The 19,213-nt window shown below is 45.2% G+C and overlaps 2 protein-coding genes across 4 annotated transcripts; both read left to right on the top strand.

Moving 5' to 3' along the window:
- The first annotated feature begins 1,269 nt into the window (after window positions 1–1,269).
- On the top strand, window positions 1,270–9,501 carry LOC133355969 (uncharacterized). Of its 3 annotated transcripts, none has more exons than XM_061573432.1 (6): window positions 1,270–1,809; window positions 3,601–4,547; window positions 5,592–5,804; window positions 6,567–6,713; window positions 7,827–8,036; window positions 8,569–9,501. In XM_061573432.1, the coding sequence occupies exons 2-6, from the start codon at window positions 3,666–3,668 to the stop codon at window positions 8,911–8,913; spliced, it is 1,797 nt and encodes a 598-aa protein (XP_061429416.1). In that variant the 5' UTR covers window positions 1,270–1,809; window positions 3,601–3,665; the 3' UTR covers window positions 8,914–9,501. The 3 variants fall into 3 exon arrangements, with proteins under 3 accessions (XP_061429416.1, XP_061429417.1, XP_061429415.1); XM_061573431.1 differs by lacking the exon at window positions 1,270–1,809 and adding an exon at window positions 2,331–2,637; XM_061573433.1 differs by lacking the exon at window positions 5,592–5,804 and having other exon boundaries at window positions 3,601–4,174.
- A 2,012-nt stretch (window positions 9,502–11,513) lies between these two features.
- LOC133355959 (dynein light chain Tctex-type protein 2-like) lies at window positions 11,514–17,339 on the top strand. Its single transcript, XM_061573418.1, has 4 exons — window positions 11,514–12,221; window positions 13,417–13,599; window positions 14,697–14,855; window positions 16,569–17,339. Exons 1-4 carry the CDS (start codon window positions 12,147–12,149, stop codon window positions 16,677–16,679), a joined length of 528 nt encoding a protein of 175 aa, XP_061429402.1. The 5' UTR covers window positions 11,514–12,146; the 3' UTR covers window positions 16,680–17,339.
- The last annotated feature ends 1,874 nt before the right edge of the window (window positions 17,340–19,213 follow it).

The following is a 19,213-nucleotide window of genomic DNA, read 5'->3' as shown; positions in this document are numbered from 1 at the left end:
TGTGAACCTCTGCACCACACGGCTCGACTCGCCTTATGGACCGTAATACATGTACTGTCAAACAAATCCCGAAGCTCAAATATTACCCTGCTTTAATTCTTTGGAGCATAAGCAAGATTACAGTAAATGTAAATTTATACTGGTAGGAACCTCCTGGTTACACCAACCCACAGGGATTGTTGTGTCAGTCGTGCAGGGAGGGTTGGGTGGGGAGGGGAGGGTGAGAAGGGGCTGGGTGGGGAGGGTGGGGAGGGGCTGAGTGTGGAGGGAGGGGCTGGTTGGGGAGGGAGGGGATGGGTGGGGAGGGGCTGGGTGTGGAGGGTGGGGCTGGGTGCGGAGGGGAGGGTGGGGCTGGGTGGGGGGTGGGGCTGGGTGGGGAGGGGCTGGTCACCCCGTGGTGCCCTTATAAAACTCAACGTTTAACCTACTCACGCCGGCTTGTGCCCGCCCTCACAGTCGGGCATATTTGCGGAATACACCACGCCGCCGTTGACCCTGGCCATTGACCGAGCAACCCAACGTTCCTACCAGCTCCCTCCGCAGGAATGTGTTTATACTGTTTGTTGTAACGTTCTAACCCCGCCCTTACTGGACATCTGTAAAAAAAGAGCTTTACAGCTCATCGGATTCCTTCAGTATAAATATACATCTTCTGATCTGTCAACCACTGATGACTTCCCCCGCACAATGTGGTACCGATTTTATCGACCCCGGAGGGATGATGTGCTGAGTCAACCCCCAACCAGGAATTTAACTGGCAACCTTAAGATTGAGCTATACTTCTGTTGATAACGCAAAATAATCGTTAGCATCGTTGATAATGTGACCATCGTCAACGGATACGTAACGCCTCCATATATTTGTCGCTCTAAAATATTAAAGATGTATTTATCTTCTTGGTTCTTTCGGTAAAGTCACGTACTGTAGAAGGGAAATAATAAATTAATTAAACTAAAACATTAAAATACAATTATGTAAAAAAAATTATTTTTGTATTATTTCCCTTCTACGTGACCTTACCGAAAGAACCAATAAAATGAATCCCTGCAGTCACGAAAGCTTTAAATTGAAATTTAAAGATGTACTCTATTTGTCAATGCCACGGGATGGAAAGATGGGGGGGGGGGTATGACGTCAGAACGCCAGTGGCATGTGTATGACGTCATCACGCGGCGGGGGGGGAGGGCGCCGTATGACGTCATTACGCACACAAACGCGGCGACGTCACGAGTCGCGCATGCGCACTTGGCCGAGAAGCGAGCGCATCAAGCCAGGAGTGCGGGCATGACTCCAGCCGGCAAATCTTTGTTTGTTTTTTCTCTCAAGTTGGACACGCAAACTTCATTGTCACGTCGACAAGGAGCCGAGCTGCGTTTTGTTTGGGTCCTTTAGAGACGCCACGAGTTGCGCCCTCAAAGAAGAAGACGCTCAAAATAAATTAAAATAGTCGGCGCAGTGTGGTCCAGATGTCTTGCGACCTCCGTTTAATGCTCTAAAACTTTACATATTTTAAGTGGGGTTCATTTAAAAGATAAATGAATATGAAAATAAACCAATGTTAGCGGTTCATTAACGGTATTTATATTGTATTCCTAATACATGAATACATTGTGTTACAATAGTTATTTTTATATGGTTAATTAGTAATGTTCACAGCCCATTAAACCGTAATTTGGTTAATTTAATTAAAACTGCTACAAGATGACAACTCTCTGAATGCTAAATACGCAACGCAATATTCATTGACTTCTAACATTTCTTTGCCGAGTACAGTACTGCAGACATCACGAGCGGTGGCGCATGAGGCTGGTGAGCGACATCGAAATCTCACGATAAGATCTTCTCAGTTTAACACGTAATAAGTAGGAGGCTTTTCGCGGCCAATATCATCCATAATAGAGGTTTTGTTTGGGGTTAGATCGCGTAAATCTATAAATGTGTCGTTAAAACCCACCCGACACGGCCAACTAGTGAGGGTTGTCACGTAAACAGAACGTGGCCAATTCGTCACTAGTACAGCACTAGTGTGTAGTGTATAGTGTAGTATACTAGTACAGCACTAGTGTGTAGTGTATAGTGTAGTATACTAGTACAGCACTAGTGTATAGTGTAGTGTATAGTAGTGTAGTGTATAGTGTAGTATACTAGTACAGCACTAACCGGTGTGTTGGAGAGCCAAGCCACAACATTTACATTGGAAGATATTCTCATTTCACGACACAGCGATTTTGCACAAGTGTGTAAAAAAAAAACAAAGATCGTGATCCAGTCATTTGGACGGTGCTAGGAAATGTGTAGGAGCCGGACTATGAGAGCAGTAGGCAGACAAGATAGACTCAAACTAAACTTGTTATTCTACCAGGTAAGGCCCCAACTGAGACCTGTGTAGTGCTTTTCATCAGAAGCGAGCTGGCAATTACTAACGATAGTAGCTCAAAGGAGTGGCTTTTCATCACGTGGACATTTCTAGCAGCCTAATACACTTTGACGAATGTTTCTAAATGTGGCGGGGAAAATCGGAGGACGCGGAGACAAATCCACGCGACCACGGGGAGAGAGAGACACGCAAACTCCACATATACAGCAGCAGGCGCCAGGGTAGGGATCGAAGCCACGACCTCCTGTATATCAGGCGAGGTATTTAACATCTATACACCGTGATGATGAGAGAGACACAAACTCCACATATACAGCAGCAGGCATCAGGGTCGGAATCGAACCCCACGACCTCCTGTATACCAGGCGAGGTCGTTAACATCTCCTAGCCACCGTGATGATGATGAGAGAGAGAGACACAAACTCCAAATATATAGCAGCAGGCGCCAGGGTCGGGATCGAACCCCACGACCAGCTGCATTGCAGGAGAGGTCGTTAACATCTCCTAGCCATCATGGCGCCCCTAAAGATAAGCAAGGATGGATAACATTTCCTTCTTGAGGGCCAAATAGGCTTAGCACAGCCCCGGCACGGTTTGGTTCGAGTGGAAAAGAGGAATGAGGTACCAGGAGTCCCGTTCCTATTTTTATTGATCCACCTTTTAGAGATCCCAGAGTTTTGATCTTCCACGAAGCTCACGGTCCACCCTAAACCGCATCCACTGCACAAACAGTGGCAGCAGATGCGGATACCCTGTTGATGCACGAAATGGAAATTAAAAACTCCCCAGTGTGCGACTAGTCATCCAGAACAAGACCGATAACGACGCAATGCCCGATCCACAGATACGAAGGAGATATTTACAGCGATACACTCCGCTGCTTCTGGCACCGTTGCCTCGGCTGACCACCTGATTGTGACATTGCAGTTGTTGCTCTGCATGTCAGACTGGCAAGGTGCAAAAAAAGAAGTTCAACATAGGAAGAGAAATGGGAAGTCAGGTTTCACAGTGCGTAGGGCGGGGATATCTTTCGCGGAATTTAACCGAGTAGGGTCCAGTGAAGGCTCGTTGTGATCACAGTAATCTATGGATCTATGGCATTGGTTGCCAAATCGTGGCTCCTGGGCAGTACAAGTTGCTGGATTGAGGCTCAGCAAAAAGTTTTCTACTTTTCATTACTCATTGTCCTGCATTTCCATGAACTCTCAGTGCTGTATTTTCAGACTCTCAACTCAATCGTCCACCAAGGTTGATCTCGCGGTGCAGCTACGCAGGACCACGAGTGCCAATGAGGCCTCGGTCTACCAAGCCCCACCACTCCACCAATCCTCAAGTCTGTTGGCCATCGCCGACACGCCGAGACTCTTCGACGCCCTCGGATGGCCGCCACCACTCAGGTTTCACTCACAGCGGAAAGTCCAGCGCGGGGATTGCGTCCGAGAGGGGAGGGTTACCTCCGCCGCCGGCAGGCAGTGTGGTGCGCACCTCTCTCGCTTCCAGCGTGCACCAGGCGCTCGACTCGTTCCTGCGCCGTTCGCGTCGCGTCAGCAGACACGAGCGTGCGGCGTCTTCGACGAGCATGAATGTGCAAGAGCGAACGTGCGCAGAGACGTTCGGCAAATCGGCATGCCAGGATGTCGACGAGAATCTCTACGAGGAGGTGCAGCTCGCACCGTTGATCAGCCGCAGCAGCTCCTTCGCGGTGAGGGATGTGTCGCCGTCCATTGCCCGGTCGCAGTCGCTGGAGAGACTGCGCGAGACGATGGACTCCTTCGACAACGTCGGCAAGATGAAGAGGTACTTTGAGCGGCGGAGCGAGAGTGTCGCCAATGCAGGACGCCGGCAACACCAGGGTGATGACCGTGACCTACATCGTGATCGCCACCGCCGCCACCACTACCAATGTCATCAACATCAATTTGATGATGATTGCAGTGGCGGAGATCCCTCCGCTTCTGCGGACTCGTCCAGCCTATCATCGTTCAGCGACGTTTATGGAAAAGGCTCAACGCGTAGCGAGCACCGCCGCCGCAGCAGAGGCATCGCAGGGGCCGACTCGCCCCTGGAGGAGAGGTCGTTGAAGTCACCGTACTCCCTGGGGGGTGAGGACAACTCTCCTGCACGATGGGACCCTGAACTAGAGGGCAGGTTCACCTGGAACGCGAGAGAGGTAGTCAACGCAGTGGAAACGTCATAGCTCTTGCTTCCATGAGCTTTATCTCTGCATTTCAATGCACTCAACACACATATACAGTCATCTCGTGATTATCCTGGGTATTGGGTTGGGAGGGTGGTCCCAGATGAAAAAATAGTTTTTGTTTCAGTAATTGGTTTAATTGCCAACATATCTGCGGTCACGTCAGCACTGAGTCACTGACCCTCGATGTGTGAGGAGCAGATAAGTATGGGTTGATCTGCAACCTGGATAATCTGCCTACGGACGGATAATCCAGAATCAACTATATCCACAATTATCCTCTTAATAATGACAGTGATCAGTCAGGAGTAAAAGAAAGCTCTTCGTTACTGAACGTGCAATGCATTTATTCACTTATTTTTTATGCTTTCATTCACCTCCCTCCTTGATTATCCACTCCCCCGCTCTATGCACGACTCTGTTCAACCACAGCCCATCCGTTCATGAAAACATTTAGTTTCATTCACTCATCTGCAAGCGCTTGATTCCTCAAATTAAGATACCTAGATGCCTGTCGGAGCAAAGTACGTGCACATTTTGCCGAGATATATTGCAAGTAGGTTGGGTGCTTATTGGTAAAGACAATAACATAGATGGTGCACAAAAGTTATTTGACAGTTGAAATGGACCCCAAGCGTGATCCTTAATCCAATGCCTTGTGGACAGTTACACGATTTAGGATGCACATTGCAGACACTTTGAGGGTGTGTGTGATCACGAGAGCTCATCACGAAGTGTCTATTCGCTCGTGCATAGTGTATCAACAAATTGGGACTTTGTCCACTTTTCTTGATATTCGCTGTGGTGTCGGGCGTATTCAGATGAACTCTGGGGTGGCGATGGTGCAATGTATTTTCTTGTATCTGTTAAACCACTGATGCATTACATACGTAAGCCATATTTTCTAAAACTATCGATCAGTACCTTTAATATGCCACCCTATATGTGTCTTTAGGATGATTAAAAATTTTACTATGAGGTCGACTAATTTACATGCTTGGTTAATTACATTTACAGACATCCCCAGATCAATTCCTGCACTTCAGGCCCCATGGTCCTGTCTCTTTTGGGCCGAAAGGGTCGAAGGGCAATCGCTGTTCAACCTTGCACGACAGCGGGCCGCACAGAGACAGCTCACCAGATCGCTGCTCCCCCAGGAGAGGCAGAAGTTCGAGCAGACGAGATGAGCGTCACGGCTGCTCAAGCAAGAAATTTGACATCAGATCTGAGGTTATCACTTTTACTATGATTGTTTTCCTAGGAAAAGCCTCTCTGAGTCTCAAGACTCGTTTTCAGGAGAGTCCACTCCAGTATTTCTTTTAGTCGGGGGCGATGATTGCTATGTATAATCCAAATTGAAATTTTTTACAGGTACTTTTTATAATTTGCACACAATCGCCTGCCCTCACGAATGGCATCACGGCATCATTAACTTCCACTGTGCAGCAGACAGCGTGTGTTTTCTATGGTTAGCGCACTCGCAATAGCAACAACCAATAGTAGCCGCTGGATTCGAACTGTGAACCTCTGCAACGAGCGCTGAAAATCCTCGCACCCGGCCGTGTTACCGCCCAAGGTGCGAGATGCGAGCAGGGGACACAGCAGCAGTGGCGGTGGGGGAATTGCAGCCAAGTCAAGACAGCCGTAGATAACGCATTATTGTCAATAACACATGTAAGCAGAATTCCCTTCTGTGTCTGCACGTGCAAGATGTGTCAGTACGTCAGCCTATCAGCTTTCCAGACCAACATTATCCGGCAGCATTTATTTAAGCAGGCAAACTCTAGGACTGGTATCAACTTTTCTGGGTCTCCTCATCAGAGTCAAGCTTGTTAAACAAATGCTGCTGCTTAATATTGGTCTGGAATGCCAGTAGGCCAATGACTACAAACGTTGTATTTGTATGTGGAGGCACGGGACAAGAGTTATGTTTATACTGTACAGTACATGGAATAGCTCCTGTTTGTCTGGTGTGCTTGGTTACATTTTCAGACCTCGCTGGAGGAACCGATGCGACTGAACCGTACAACCAGCATGGGAAGGAAGGGATGTCTCCGTGCAACCCTGCAGCGTAGCGAGTCGGAGGACAACATCGTTTCAGCTCAGAGCTTAAACCAAAAACTGGGCAGTTTATCCGAGGTAAGCATCACAGTCAACTCTTGATTATCCGTAAAAATAAAGCGGGTCGAGGCGGATGGTCTGGATAAAACTATAACGCGGATAATGCAAATCGTATGGAAAATAGGCTTGAAAACGCATTTATTGTTTATTTGAGGGATGCTGCCATAGTGGGGTAATGGTCAGCACACTGGACTTGCAATCCAGAGGTCATTGGTTTGACCTCCCGGCATGGCGGTTGAAACAATAGGGAAATATATATATTTTAAAAAATCTAGAATAGGGAAAGTTTATCATATACCCCCGACTCTGGCCATCGAGCAGTATAATTGTGTACACCACAGTCGATCGGCGGACTGCGTGTGGTGGGGCAAAGTGTGGTATTCCCACCTCTTCCAAGACATTTGGCAAGTGTGGAAGAGGAGGCCAAAAGTACCCTCCAGAGGGGCTCTCTAGGACTCCCTCTAGTGGAGACCCTTCCGCTAGCAGTAGCGTGAGCAAGCAATTGCAGGGCTGCACCTTTATCTTTTAATAATATAATTGAACCAGTTTGCACGTAGTCAATCCGCGGATAATCGAGAGTCAACTGTACTGTGATTGCGGGAACCAAGGGCAGCATCAGTAGCAGTGAGGCGCTGGTCTGTTTTAAGTTCTTAGAGAGGACTGAGAAGCAGCAACCCATGATGCAACCCGATTGTGGGGGGGGGTACACAACATGGTAAAAGTTAAACTGCTAACCAAATGCTCAATGCTAAACATAATTAGTAATGCTACGATCTGCCCGCGTCTTCTATCGCGCTTTCTAGTTCTCACTCTGTTTGTATGAGGAGACCCTGGACACTATTTGGTTATGGGATACTGATGGATTTTGAAGAAAAGTCGCCACTGGTGTTAAATATTGTATCAATATTGTTTGACGTGACAATAAGAATTTAGACGGCGGGGGATGGGGGAGGGTATATATGATGAACTTCTTTTGCACCATACATAGCCAACCGTGGTAATCTGAAGTGTGGTGTGAGTGGTAGAGCCATAAGTGTGGAGGGGGGGGGGGCCCTCTCAGCCCTCTCCAGCCCTCCCCCCAACGGGGCTGGCGGGCTGAGTCCTAATCGCTTTCTTGATTCTGTTTGACAGGTGTTCCTACAGGAACGCAGCAAGTTCAGGCCTCTTAGCGCTACGTCCAGGATGAAAGCGTATCTCTCCTCAAACTCGCAAGACAGCGAGTCAGACCATAACGCTCGACTGGCTTGCCGCTCTCCCAGGATGGGACAAGGTTTCACAAGGCACACCGAGACCCACGGGCATGGAGCGAAACGCTCAAGGAAGCTCAAGAGTGGATCTGAAGTACGGGGTGGAGGCTGTTAAGTAGCGGGTTTTTGCAGTGGTGGTGAGACACTGCTGGTTCCCATTATCGTCAAGTGCTTAACGTTCTTCCATATAATTAATGTTAGGTTGGGTATATACGAATGTATAAAATGACAGTTTACACCATGCACGATTAATAGCTAGTCATCATGTCAGTAGAGTTGTCACCTGGGAGGCATGAAAAGGCAGGACATGTATGTAATGTTGAACCTCTTTCGCACCGTGCATAGCCAACCGTGCTAATCAGAGGTGTGACATGTCACGGTAATAGGATTATCTCACAATACTGGGAGAGGGGAGATCTAAATGTAAATGTATTGTCTTGAGTGGTGTATTATTCAGCAACTGACTAAAACCAGGAACTTAATTGATTCATGTTACCAGTACAGCCACTTCAAAAAAGAGGATGTTCATGGGAACACTAGGAGAGGTGGCAACCCTTCAAGGCAGATATGTGATGCTTGGATCTGTGATATCGCAGCACAGACAAATCTGTATTTATCGTTCTCAGGCTAGGGCTTCCTCACTGGAGAGACTCACCTCTCGGCTGAAATTACGGGACAAGGTGAACCGACTTGCCACAACGGGATTCGACGGAAAAATCCAAACGGAGGAGGCTGACGTTTCCTGGCAGCGTCCGTGGGAGCGGTACAAGCAGAAGCACCAGCAGGGCCAACAGGACCATCAGCAGGGCCAACAGGACCATCAGCGGCGCCAGCAGGAAGAGCGCCTCTCGCGGCATCTTTCCCGGGACACACCATGGATGCCCCGTGATCAGCACCTGGCTTCCAGGCGTATAGGCCATGGTCAGGCGAAAGACCTCGCCTTGGGCCAGAGACACAGGGATCATTACTAGGGCCAGTGATACCTTCAAACGAGTCTTAGGCGAAGGTTCAAAGCTGAGTTGTGACGAACGTGAGGTGGTTAGACCGACCGTTGTGTCGTAGAGTTCTCAGTTCATCTCAGTAGCGGGAAAAGTGTAAACGTGTTATTGGTGATTCAATTTGGTGATGAAGTTTGTTTGTATCATCAAAATTGATTGATTTCATCAGATATCTGAAGCTTTGCACAGTGGAACCTGGATATTGTTTGGAAGGGTGACTTCCATATGTACAACAGGTTATTAAAGGCTGCTGCGGGGCTACATGGTGGGCAGAAGAGAGAAATGCTTAAAAATATATTGTAATACTGTATGTCTATGTTCCCATATCTATCCTTCCCACCTTCACCAACCCGTACTGACCAGCGTGAAGTATGCTTACATAACCCCCATGACCTGCACGGCATGGGGTGGCCCTCATGCAACACGCGATTAATGCAGGTCAAGTGAAAACCATCAGGCGCGTGTCACCGATGACTGCCCAATACAACACGCGTATTCTGGTGGTATAAGTGGTCTCCACTCAAATGCCACAGGGAAGATTTTTTTTCTTAACATAAAACCTTGTATGGTGCATAAGTGGAAAACAATGCCACGTTAGTGAAATGGGTTTCCAACAAATGTCGGCCGGTGTGTTGTATCATCATTTCGTATTGACACTACACCTCCCATGCTGTACCGTAGACCACGTGGTGCCCTGTGGCAGGGGACACCCAGTGGCAGCTGTCTCTGTGAGGGGAAAGCAGCACTGGTCAGCGAGTGCGCATTCTGCCTACCAGTGTGGGGTGATGTTCTCGCGTGGCTTCCCAATAAACTACAACAATTTTGGAGTGTCTTCTTGGTTCTTTCGGTAAAGTCACGTAGAAGGGAAATAATAAAATAAAAATAAAACATAAAATAATTCTCACGACGTTTCGGCCACAACGCAAGCAGCCGTCCTCAGGTGAAGACCAGGTCTGTCGGGGAGACAGCGTCCCTTTTACGTGACTACCGAAAGAACCAAGAAGATGAATCCCTGCAGTCACGAAAGCTTTACATCGAAATTTTGGAGTGTATTATGAAATCAGTCAAAATTGGCCCTTGACGCCGGCACACATCGCCTACTCCTTGTTGAATAACGTCCATAGGACGTTGCACTGAAGCACACAGCAACGTCGTGATTGGTCAATACACCGGCAGTATTAACTAGGGATGGACCCCTGGCCGCGAACAGCAAACCTCTGCATCAAGCGGGGAAATGCGGCCCCTGCTGGGCAATGGCAAGAAAGATACCATTTTTTAACTACACTACTAAAATCCGTACTTTAATAAAACCACGACTTACAATGTTAAATCCACCTGCCTGGAGTAACGAGTTATGCGTTAACATTGTTCACAATTAAGCAATTCATCCCGCGTGTAATGTCAAGTTAAATCCCGTTTTAATTGTACGTGCCAACAATGCCCTTTTGTCAATCCACTTTTGTGCGGGTGGTTTACTTGGACACGCTGCCTCACCACGCTGACCAGTGCGGGTAGAAGGCAAGTGAGCAAATAGACGGGGGGGCATAGTAGAGTACTGTACAATGGGATCTGTTCAAGGCCGTAATTATAATATATTGGGGGGGGGACACCCCCCCCCCCCCCCCAATATATTAAAATATGCTCAAAATGTCCCCCCCCCCCAATATATTGCTATAAAATAGATTTCTATTTATATGATTGTGGTTATGGTTGTACTTTATTAATCCATATCTGCCATTACATACAATTTAACAAGAAAAGGTAAAATAAATAAAAAGAGCAATGTAATACAATACACTACTAGACATTATTGTAAGAAATAAAGAAACAGTCCATCCTATGTGTTAAGTGAAATTTTTTTATATTTTAGGCAGGAAATGAGTTTTCAAATTTAGATTTTTTTTTTATGGGAGGGACCCCCAGACCCCCTGGAAGATTTGGTCCCCCCCAATGACTCCATGGCTACGGCATTGGATCTGTTAGCCTATCCTCTACTGCAGTACTATAGAGTGACTCTCGCGTCCTGTCTGGAATACTGCTGCCGATGCCGTGGTGTAGTCTCCGCGCTGGACTTGCAACGCCGGTTTGATTCGATCTCCAGGGGCGCGGCAGTCGACGTGACTGCTGTACGTGACCTACACACGCACGCGGCTCCGGTCTCTCCACCCAGCAGTGTCAAGGGGCCGTCCATAAATGACGTCACGACCCTTAGGGGGGGGGGTTAGATATTTGTGACGATGTGTGACGAAGGGGGGGGGGGGTGAGAAATGTGACGTCACATCAAAATGCGCAACTTTAAATAAATATAGACAACACGTTCTACTTAATTAAATAGACGTTTAAATGTTTTCTCCTACAACAGAGTGCAGCGCCACATTAAATACGCACTACAATGACAATAGTTTAAAGCGATTTGAAGCATGTTTTAGGTTTTTTTGGGGGGGGAGGGGGTCTGACTTTTTGTGACACCGTGTGACGAGGGGGGGGGGGTCAAAATCGTCCAAAATCGCGTGACGTCATTTATGGACGGCCCTCAAATCGAATGGGTAGCAGCACGGGGGGGGGGATTAGCAGGGCAATGCGTGTGGTGGGGTAGAGTGTGGGTAACCCGCACTGCCCACTGTAGTCCATTATAATACCCTAGTATTGTTGTTATCTATATAAATATAATGCTCGGCTAATGTGTTATACGGTGGAAGTTTAACGGTGACGACTGTTGTGGAAAAATATTCGTTTTAAAACCGTTAGAAGTTTATTTTGCCACACAGTTGAGGCGCTTTTATTTGATGTTGATTTGAAGCTTTCGTAGCTGCAGTAATACCATACTCATTGATTCTTTCGGTAAAGTCACGTAGGTAGAAAATCAATAGATCACGACGTTTCGATCGCAACACAAGCATCCGTCATCAGGTGTGAAACAAACAGCACCAGGTAGAATTGCCTACGAATGATTTTTTAATTTAGCCAACCACAAAAAAAACCCACAACCCAACAGATTGTGTACAAATAACACCACCGATCATTGCCGCGTTGAGCAATCGTATTAAACACAGGTGCCGGACATTCTTGCACGGTGTTTAATAATAAACGGCAGCCAATCGTATTAAATACAGGTGCAGACATTCTTGCACGGTGTTTATTAATAAGCGGCAGCTTTTAATTTCGTGAGCTTGACTTAAAGGATAAAGCGATTGGAAGCAAGCCCCATGGCCACTTCTTTAAAGGCGTCGAGACGCGTCAACGTGAAAGACCCAGCTGGAAAACAAAGGGCGTCTAACCAGGTAAAAGGGGCATGGACATGATACTGTTGTTGTTATTATTGATGCGTGTGTTTCAAGTGGAACGCGACGAAGACACATTTATAATGACGTCTTTTTAACACGTAGGCTTTCGCGATTGCTAATCCATAATAAAGGTGTTTTGGGTTAGATCGCGTGTGTATATAAAGTGTCGTTAAACCCGTCGCCCTCAAGATTGTAACTGTGTATTTACTCTTCAACACACTGGCAGTGCTGGACTTCTAACAAATTGACATGTGTTGGTTACGTTACAAACTTTACTAATTGGCTGCGTAGGGTGGTGGCGGGTTTAACGACACATTTACGCGATCTAACTCCCCAAAAAACTTATATTATGAATGCCGTCTTTATAACAGTATTGTTCGGATACTATAAATACATTTTCAGTAATGTAGTATTGCATTACGTGTTTATAACAGTACTGTATTATGTCTGATGAAATACAACGCAGCATTGAATGGCTATTACTGTACCGTGCCGTGTTTTATTTTGCACATTGCAAGGTACCGTACAGTTTTAAATAGTTTCTAAACATTTCGCGAGGAGCGGTGGTGCAGCGGTTAGCTCGTTGCGCTTTGAACCCCTCGCATGGGAGTTCCAATGCCGGCCACGACGAGTTCAATACCATTACAGGATTCAATTGGGATTACACGCAGCAAAACATGGCCCACCCTAGATTTGAAGCTTTCGTGACTGCAAGGATTCATATTCTTAGGTTTTTTCGGTAAAGTCACGTAGGTAAAAAAATTAAATTAATAAATTTGTTTTATTTTACTTTTATTAATTTAAATTTTTTACCTACGTGACTTTACCGAAAAAACCTAAGAACATGGCCCACCCGCTACTGGCCGACTCATTCCTCTACGATGCAACCATCAGTCGAGCTCCAGCACACGAACTGATTGATTTCATCAATTCGTCCGCTGGTGCTGCAAGCCCATTGGGACAGCCACCCGCTTAATTAACAGTCGATTTGATGTCTCTAGCCTACGGGCTCGAATCAATGTGTTGCTCTTCTTGTCTCCGTGTAAATGTTTACTTTTTGGCACACGTATCTGCTGTTCCATGTTTCTGATCAGATGTCTCTTACTGGTTCTTTATCAATACAAATTGCATTGTGTAGCACACGGACTCTCTTGCCTATTTTTTCCCCCTTTTAACACGTGTGCATTTCAAGGCGAACAAGCAGAGCGAGGAGACGGGTCACGCGGACGCAGCGGCGGTGAAACGCAAAGTGACCAAGAAAGCCGAATGTGCCGTGACTCCGACAATCGTGGAACCCACCGCCAGCTATCAGCTGGAATCTTTCCGGCGTTTCAGAGAAGACCCCGTCACAAGTAGAATCGATAGCATCCTGACGGTGTGTGTGTGTGAGAGATGAGTGGGGGGCTGTGTGTGTATGTGACAGGGATCGTTGCGAATTGCATAGCGGTGCATCTTATTGGTTCTTTCGGTAAAGTCACGTAGAAGGGAAATAATAAAATAATTAAAATAAAACAATAAAATCATTCTCACGACGTTTCGGCCACAATGCAAGCAGCCGTCCTCAGGTGAAGAACAGGTCTGTCGGAAAGAAACGTCGTGAGAATTATTTTATTATGTTTATTTTTATTATTTTATTACTTCCCTTCTACGTGATTTTACCGAAAGATCCAAGAAGATGAATCCCTGCAGTCACGAAAGCTTTACATCGAAAAAAATGCATAGCGGTGGTTTATTGAAAGTGGTTACAGTGTCCGTGTCACATTTCTGGCTGTCGCCTGATGAAGCTGGTTGCTGCACCAGCGAAACTTCGTACTCAGATTGTAAATGTTGCGGGTTTACTCTCCAACACACCGGTGTGCTGTACTAGTAACTAATTGGCATGTTTTGTTTACGTGACAAACCTTACGAATTGGCTGTGTCGGGTGGTGGTGGGGTTAACGATACATTTATATTTCCGAGATCTAACCCAAAAAACTTCTTATGGATTGTTTAGAGGACTGTATGAAAATTGTGGGTTCAAAAAAAATAAGAATTTGATTGGCTGTCATCATCCTCATGAGCTAAGATACGAGGATGAGGTTGCTGCAATACTTATAGGTTGCCATTTTTCAGCGAGGCGAATGTCCTTGCCTTGTAGATAAATTTTGGATAACAGAAAGAATAACCCTGCAGGTTATGGGAATATTCTCGTATTGGGCCAGGCCAACGATTAAAATGAGTTTCACCGTGTACAATATTTGAACACAATCACACCTCACGATTCTTTAAAGAGTCTGGGAAAACAAACGGGGAATGGTAAGGCTTGAGAGCGGTGGCATGGGTTACATCATGTGACTCATAAGTAACTGGTTGACATGAATATACTGCAGCTGTTCAGCCTTTGCTTTGGCACTGCTCACGGTTGCCATCGATTGTGTTAATATACGGTCGTGTGTGCTTTAACAAATTGGCATATGATCCACTCTGTTTCAGAATAAGTTGGCTCACGTAGAGTATGATTCAGAGGTGTGTCGCTCCCTCACTGTGACACTGACGGATGACATCTTGGCGATGGTGAAACAGTTTGAGTTTGACCGCTACAAGTTCATTGTCAATATGTTTATTGGCGAGAAGAAAAAACACGATGTTCTGGTAAGGACCCTCGTTTTTTAATAAGTGAATGATGAATGAGCTGAACGTTAAGAAATATAACATTTCTAAATCAACGAGTGATGCATTTTTCAGATGCTCATTCTTTCAATGTTGACCTTCATGTGAACGTCCTAGGATCACAGTGAATACGTAACACACGGTACCACTAATACTGCTGTACCGTGTAGGTTTAGGTTTTTGCATATTTGCTATGCGGCTCTCCGATGGGGTTTTGGGGTTGTACCAAATACAGGGAATAGGTTTTCCCCTTTTTTTCTGGCAACACCTGTTTTGTTTCCAGAAAAAAGGGGAAAACCTATTCTCATATTTTGGTACTGGCAAAGGAGGTCCCATGATGTACCAAATACTGTTCAGTACGGTGTCCGACGTTTCTCACCACGTGCTGAGAGCTCCTTCAGAGGAACAAAATTGAGCAGCTCACTGATTCGCCAGCGGCAAGAATCGACAATGGAAAGATCCTCAAATCAGTTCCTGAAGAAACTCCCAGACCATGGAGAGAAACGTCGGACACCATATTGAACAACACGCGGTAAAACCCGAATACACATAGGAGAGCTAAACATACTCGTAAAGCTACAATTTCACGTATATGTTTTGTTAAGATAAATCCGAGTACTTGAACTGTAATAAAACTGGGAATTTTGGAAAGATGAATCATCCTAGAAATGCATATGACTCATCCAGAAATATCAGTAATGGAACTTGATTTTACGAGTCAATTTAATTCGAGTACAAAAATGAAAATTATATTTTTAAAATGTGATATCGCTGTAGGCCTAACATAATTATTTATGACCGTCTTATTCTCTTGAAATGTTTTACTTTTATGCAAAAATAATTGGTCGTCACTGCTGGTACTGAACAGTATTATACATACTAGATAACATTTAAAGAGGAAAATTACACCGTTTTTTATTTAAAATGTAATACTGTAATCTTTGCTTTCATTGTTTAAATCATCAATATGACTGTTGAGGCAACTTAGAGGTCAGAGGGCTTGTCAGGCCACCTTGGAGATTCTGGGTTTGAATCCAGAGACCAGCCTGTGATTAGAACCGACGTCTTAGGTATAGTTACTTAGTTGGTGGTTTCAGCCAGGTCACCAATGACTCCAAAAAAAAAACAGTCACGTAAAATTGTATTCTTCACTTAATTTGGATACTTTCCAGGTCGGAGAATAAAATATTGGTTTTACTGTTGTGCACCAAGCATTACTCTCATATGCAGAATGGGTAGAAAAGTCATATTCTAATCCGGCTGTGACGGTCCCACCTGATGACGGAGACTTGTGTTGCCTCCGAAACGTCGTGATTTTTGTTTTATTTTATTTATTTTTATTAATTTTGACGTTTTACCTACGTGACTTTACCGAAAAAACCTAAGAATATGAATCCTTGCAATCACGAAAGCTTCAAATCTAGAATTAAAAAAGTCATGTTTTCTACTGTATGGACTAACCCTAACTGCCGTGCGCCAACCATTCCTCTCATATGCAGAGTGGGTGGGAAAGGCTTGTTTTCGCCTGGTATGGATCAAAATATCACATTGAGGGATCCCATATTTAGTTCTGTGATATCCACATTCGTAGGTTGTTCGCTGACACTAATCATTGGGATAGGTCTGTGGGAAAATGACAAAATAAAATTATATTAACGTGACTTTGCTTATCAACGCTTGTTTTTTTTTTTGCAGATTGTAAGCCAAGGGCTGTGGGACATTGAAAGAGATGGCTGGGCCTCGGCTTCGTTTGAGAACTACAGCATCTATGCCACTGCATCCGTATACGCCTTTTATCTTGCGTAGCATGAACATAGTCTGCCAATTTAAAACTTTAACTTCATTAGCTTTCCGCAGGTGTTATTAACCGTTACTAAAATGCGTCTTGGCTGCAAGTAAAAGCTGACATTCACGAATTTCAAGCATTGTATTTTAAATGTGTTGTTCATGGTATGACATGGCAGTTCCTTATCTCTGAGATGATTTCTGGTTGTATCACAGTTTGTTCGACATGGTGTCAGATCTTCGCTCTCCCATGTGCTAGGAGCGTCTTGGATGCCTCCAAGTTCATTCACAGGACGCCCGTGAATTAGAGCCTCCTAGCAGCGTGAGCCCTTGCTGCTGAAATAAATCAAACCTAAAATCGCAGCACGCGGAGCCAAATATCGGGTATCACGGGGTACATTAAGCGGTACAAACAGAAAACAAATCAGAGAGCGATTGTTCTTTGTAGTCATTAAAATTAATTACTTCACCACGTTGCTGTAATAAGTATCATACATCATTTTAATTCACAGTTTTGGCCATGAGCCTTCATTGTCAAGTGAGCAATTATATAGCTATCTCGCAGCCAGGACGTAACGTAATTGTATATCTCTCGCAGCCAGATAGAACTACAGGACTGTCAATGTACGAATTATAGGCGCAATTCACATGGTCATTTACAAATAAAATGTCTTTCTTACGCGGGCGCCTGTCTGTGTTGACTTTGTTCCTTCTTCCCCTATCCTGCATGGGGTTCGTCAGGTTTCTCTGGTTTCCTCCGATTGACAAAAAAAAATACAATGTAATTGATATTGGCCACACATTCTAATGCGTAAACTTTTCCTGCAGATGTCTCAGTTGGGATTACACGTAGCAAGATCGCCCCGTATACTCAGGATATTTTTCAGGACCCTCCTGAAAAGGATTATTGAGACTCGGTGAGGCTTTCCTGGGTCGACGAGCTTAATGTAGCAATAATAATGAAAGGTGTCCAGGGGTTCTTGGTTGTAAGTTAGGGCATCTGTAACCAGGTCAACCAGGCTGTTTAGAAGCAGCGGGCAGGGTGAGACTCGGTGTGTGAGGCTTTAGTTTGTGACAGGACAGAACACACGAGAGAGTGTGCACACACAACACAGCGAGGACAGAGCCAGAGAACGTAGACGCGAGGATAAGCAGAGAAGAAGAGACAGACCTGGAGATAGAGACTAAGACCCCCTCGGAGAGCCTTCACAGACTGTGGGTGCAAGTGCTGTTAGCGAGCACAAATGAAGGCCGACACGACACACGAGGGTGTGGGTGGCATGTATGCTATGAAGAAGAGCCATTGCCCGAAACGTCAGATGTTATGTATATTTTCCCTTTGAAGCCACAGTGTGATTGACACGGAACGATGTCAACCCATACGTTTTACCCGTATTCTTGTACAGGGAAATAGAGTTTTCAGGTGTCCATACAGCGTACATCCGTTTCAATACGGGCAACACATTTTTTTGTGTCTATTTGTTTGTGTTTCTCCCTTGTGATGGGACTTTGTAGGATGAACGTTGAGATTTAGAAAGGAACGGGGTGACCAGTAAGGTCTGAATTGGTCTGTAATAAGGTAGGGCACTGATAAGGGGTTGACAGGTATGTTTATGAACAAGATCAAGGTGTTATCGTCACGTTCAGATCTTTATGATGTCACCACCTCTCGCCCTTGAAAAATAACTTCTCGGTGGGAAATCAAATCTCACTTCGGATTCTGTTACATTGCTTATGGCTTTATTTTGGTGATTTCGAAAACGCTATTTGGTTTGGCCATGTTTGTTGTAGTACGGAGTTAGAATGATGGCTTTAATCTAAGTTGTCTTGTGGTTGTTGTTGTTTGACTTGCATCCCACTGGGATTTTTGCACAGCGTTGGTGCTTTTTTTCTGGAAGACTTTGCAGTTTTTTCCTGGATTTTTCTGTTTGCACATAGTCACTTAGTCACTTTAAGATGTTTTCTTGTTCATGTTTTTTGTTTGTTGCGGTTGCACCCGATCCAATAGCCGAATGGCTCACAGGGCTATACCTAATACATGAAACTGAAAACTGTTATTCTTGTTTCCCAGGCGCTGTCATTCAAGTGACATGACGTCACGCCTCTACCGTTAAGACTCGACGCATTGGCCATTAACACTGCGATGGCTTAAAAAAAAATATATAACAGGCGACGTTTCGGGCAATGCCGCCTTCTTCACAGCACATGTGAGAAGCCAGGAAGGTGGAGTGGATAAAAAAAAAGTTGGAAACACCACTTTAGTGCCATGGAGGTCTGATACGAATTAAATTATGTAAAACAAAAATCCTGCCTCACCGTTTTTACAGGAGTCCTTTGCCCGAAACGTCGCCTATTCTACCACCTGCATTATTTTATATTATTATTTTACACGCTTTTATTTAGCTCACTGTTGTTGTCGTATCCTCAAATATTGTAACTCAATTTTAACCCACTTCCCAATGTGGTATCGACTGCAAACTTGGTATAATTATGTCATACTGATGACAATACTATTTTCTATCAAAAAAATAAAAAACAGTATTTTTAAAAATTCA

The sequence above is a fragment of the Lethenteron reissneri genome, chromosome 52, assembly GCF_015708825.2.
Source record: "Lethenteron reissneri isolate LAM-NWPU_2019-01 chromosome 52, ASM1570882v1, whole genome shotgun sequence".
In the NCBI taxonomy this organism is placed as follows: domain Eukaryota; kingdom Metazoa; phylum Chordata; class Hyperoartia; order Petromyzontiformes; family Petromyzontidae; genus Lethenteron; species Lethenteron reissneri.
The sequence above is the reverse complement of the archived record's forward strand: the minus strand, read 5'-3'. Positions and strand labels throughout refer to the sequence as shown.

Excerpts from the sequence above, each read along its gene's own strand:
- LOC133355969 (XM_061573431.1), top strand. The coding sequence starts at position 2,502 with ATGTGGCGGGGAAAATCGGAGGACGCGGAGACAAATCCACGCGACCAC. Across the intron at positions 2,638-3,600 it reads CCTCCTGTATATCAGGCGAG|ACTCTCAACTCAATCGTCCA; the intron begins GTATTTAACATC and ends CTGTATTTTCAG. Across the intron at positions 5,805-6,566 it reads AATTTGACATCAGATCTGAG|ACCTCGCTGGAGGAACCGAT; the intron begins GTTATCACTTTT and ends TTACATTTTCAG.
- LOC133355959 (XM_061573418.1), top strand. The coding sequence starts at position 12,147 with ATGGCCACTTCTTTAAAGGCGTCGAGACGCGTCAACGTGAAAGACCCA. Across the intron at positions 12,222-13,416 it reads AACAAAGGGCGTCTAACCAG|GCGAACAAGCAGAGCGAGGA; the intron begins GTAAAAGGGGCA and ends GTGCATTTCAAG. Across the intron at positions 14,856-16,568 it reads AGAAAAAACACGATGTTCTG|ATTGTAAGCCAAGGGCTGTG; the intron begins GTAAGGACCCTC and ends TTTTTTTTGCAG.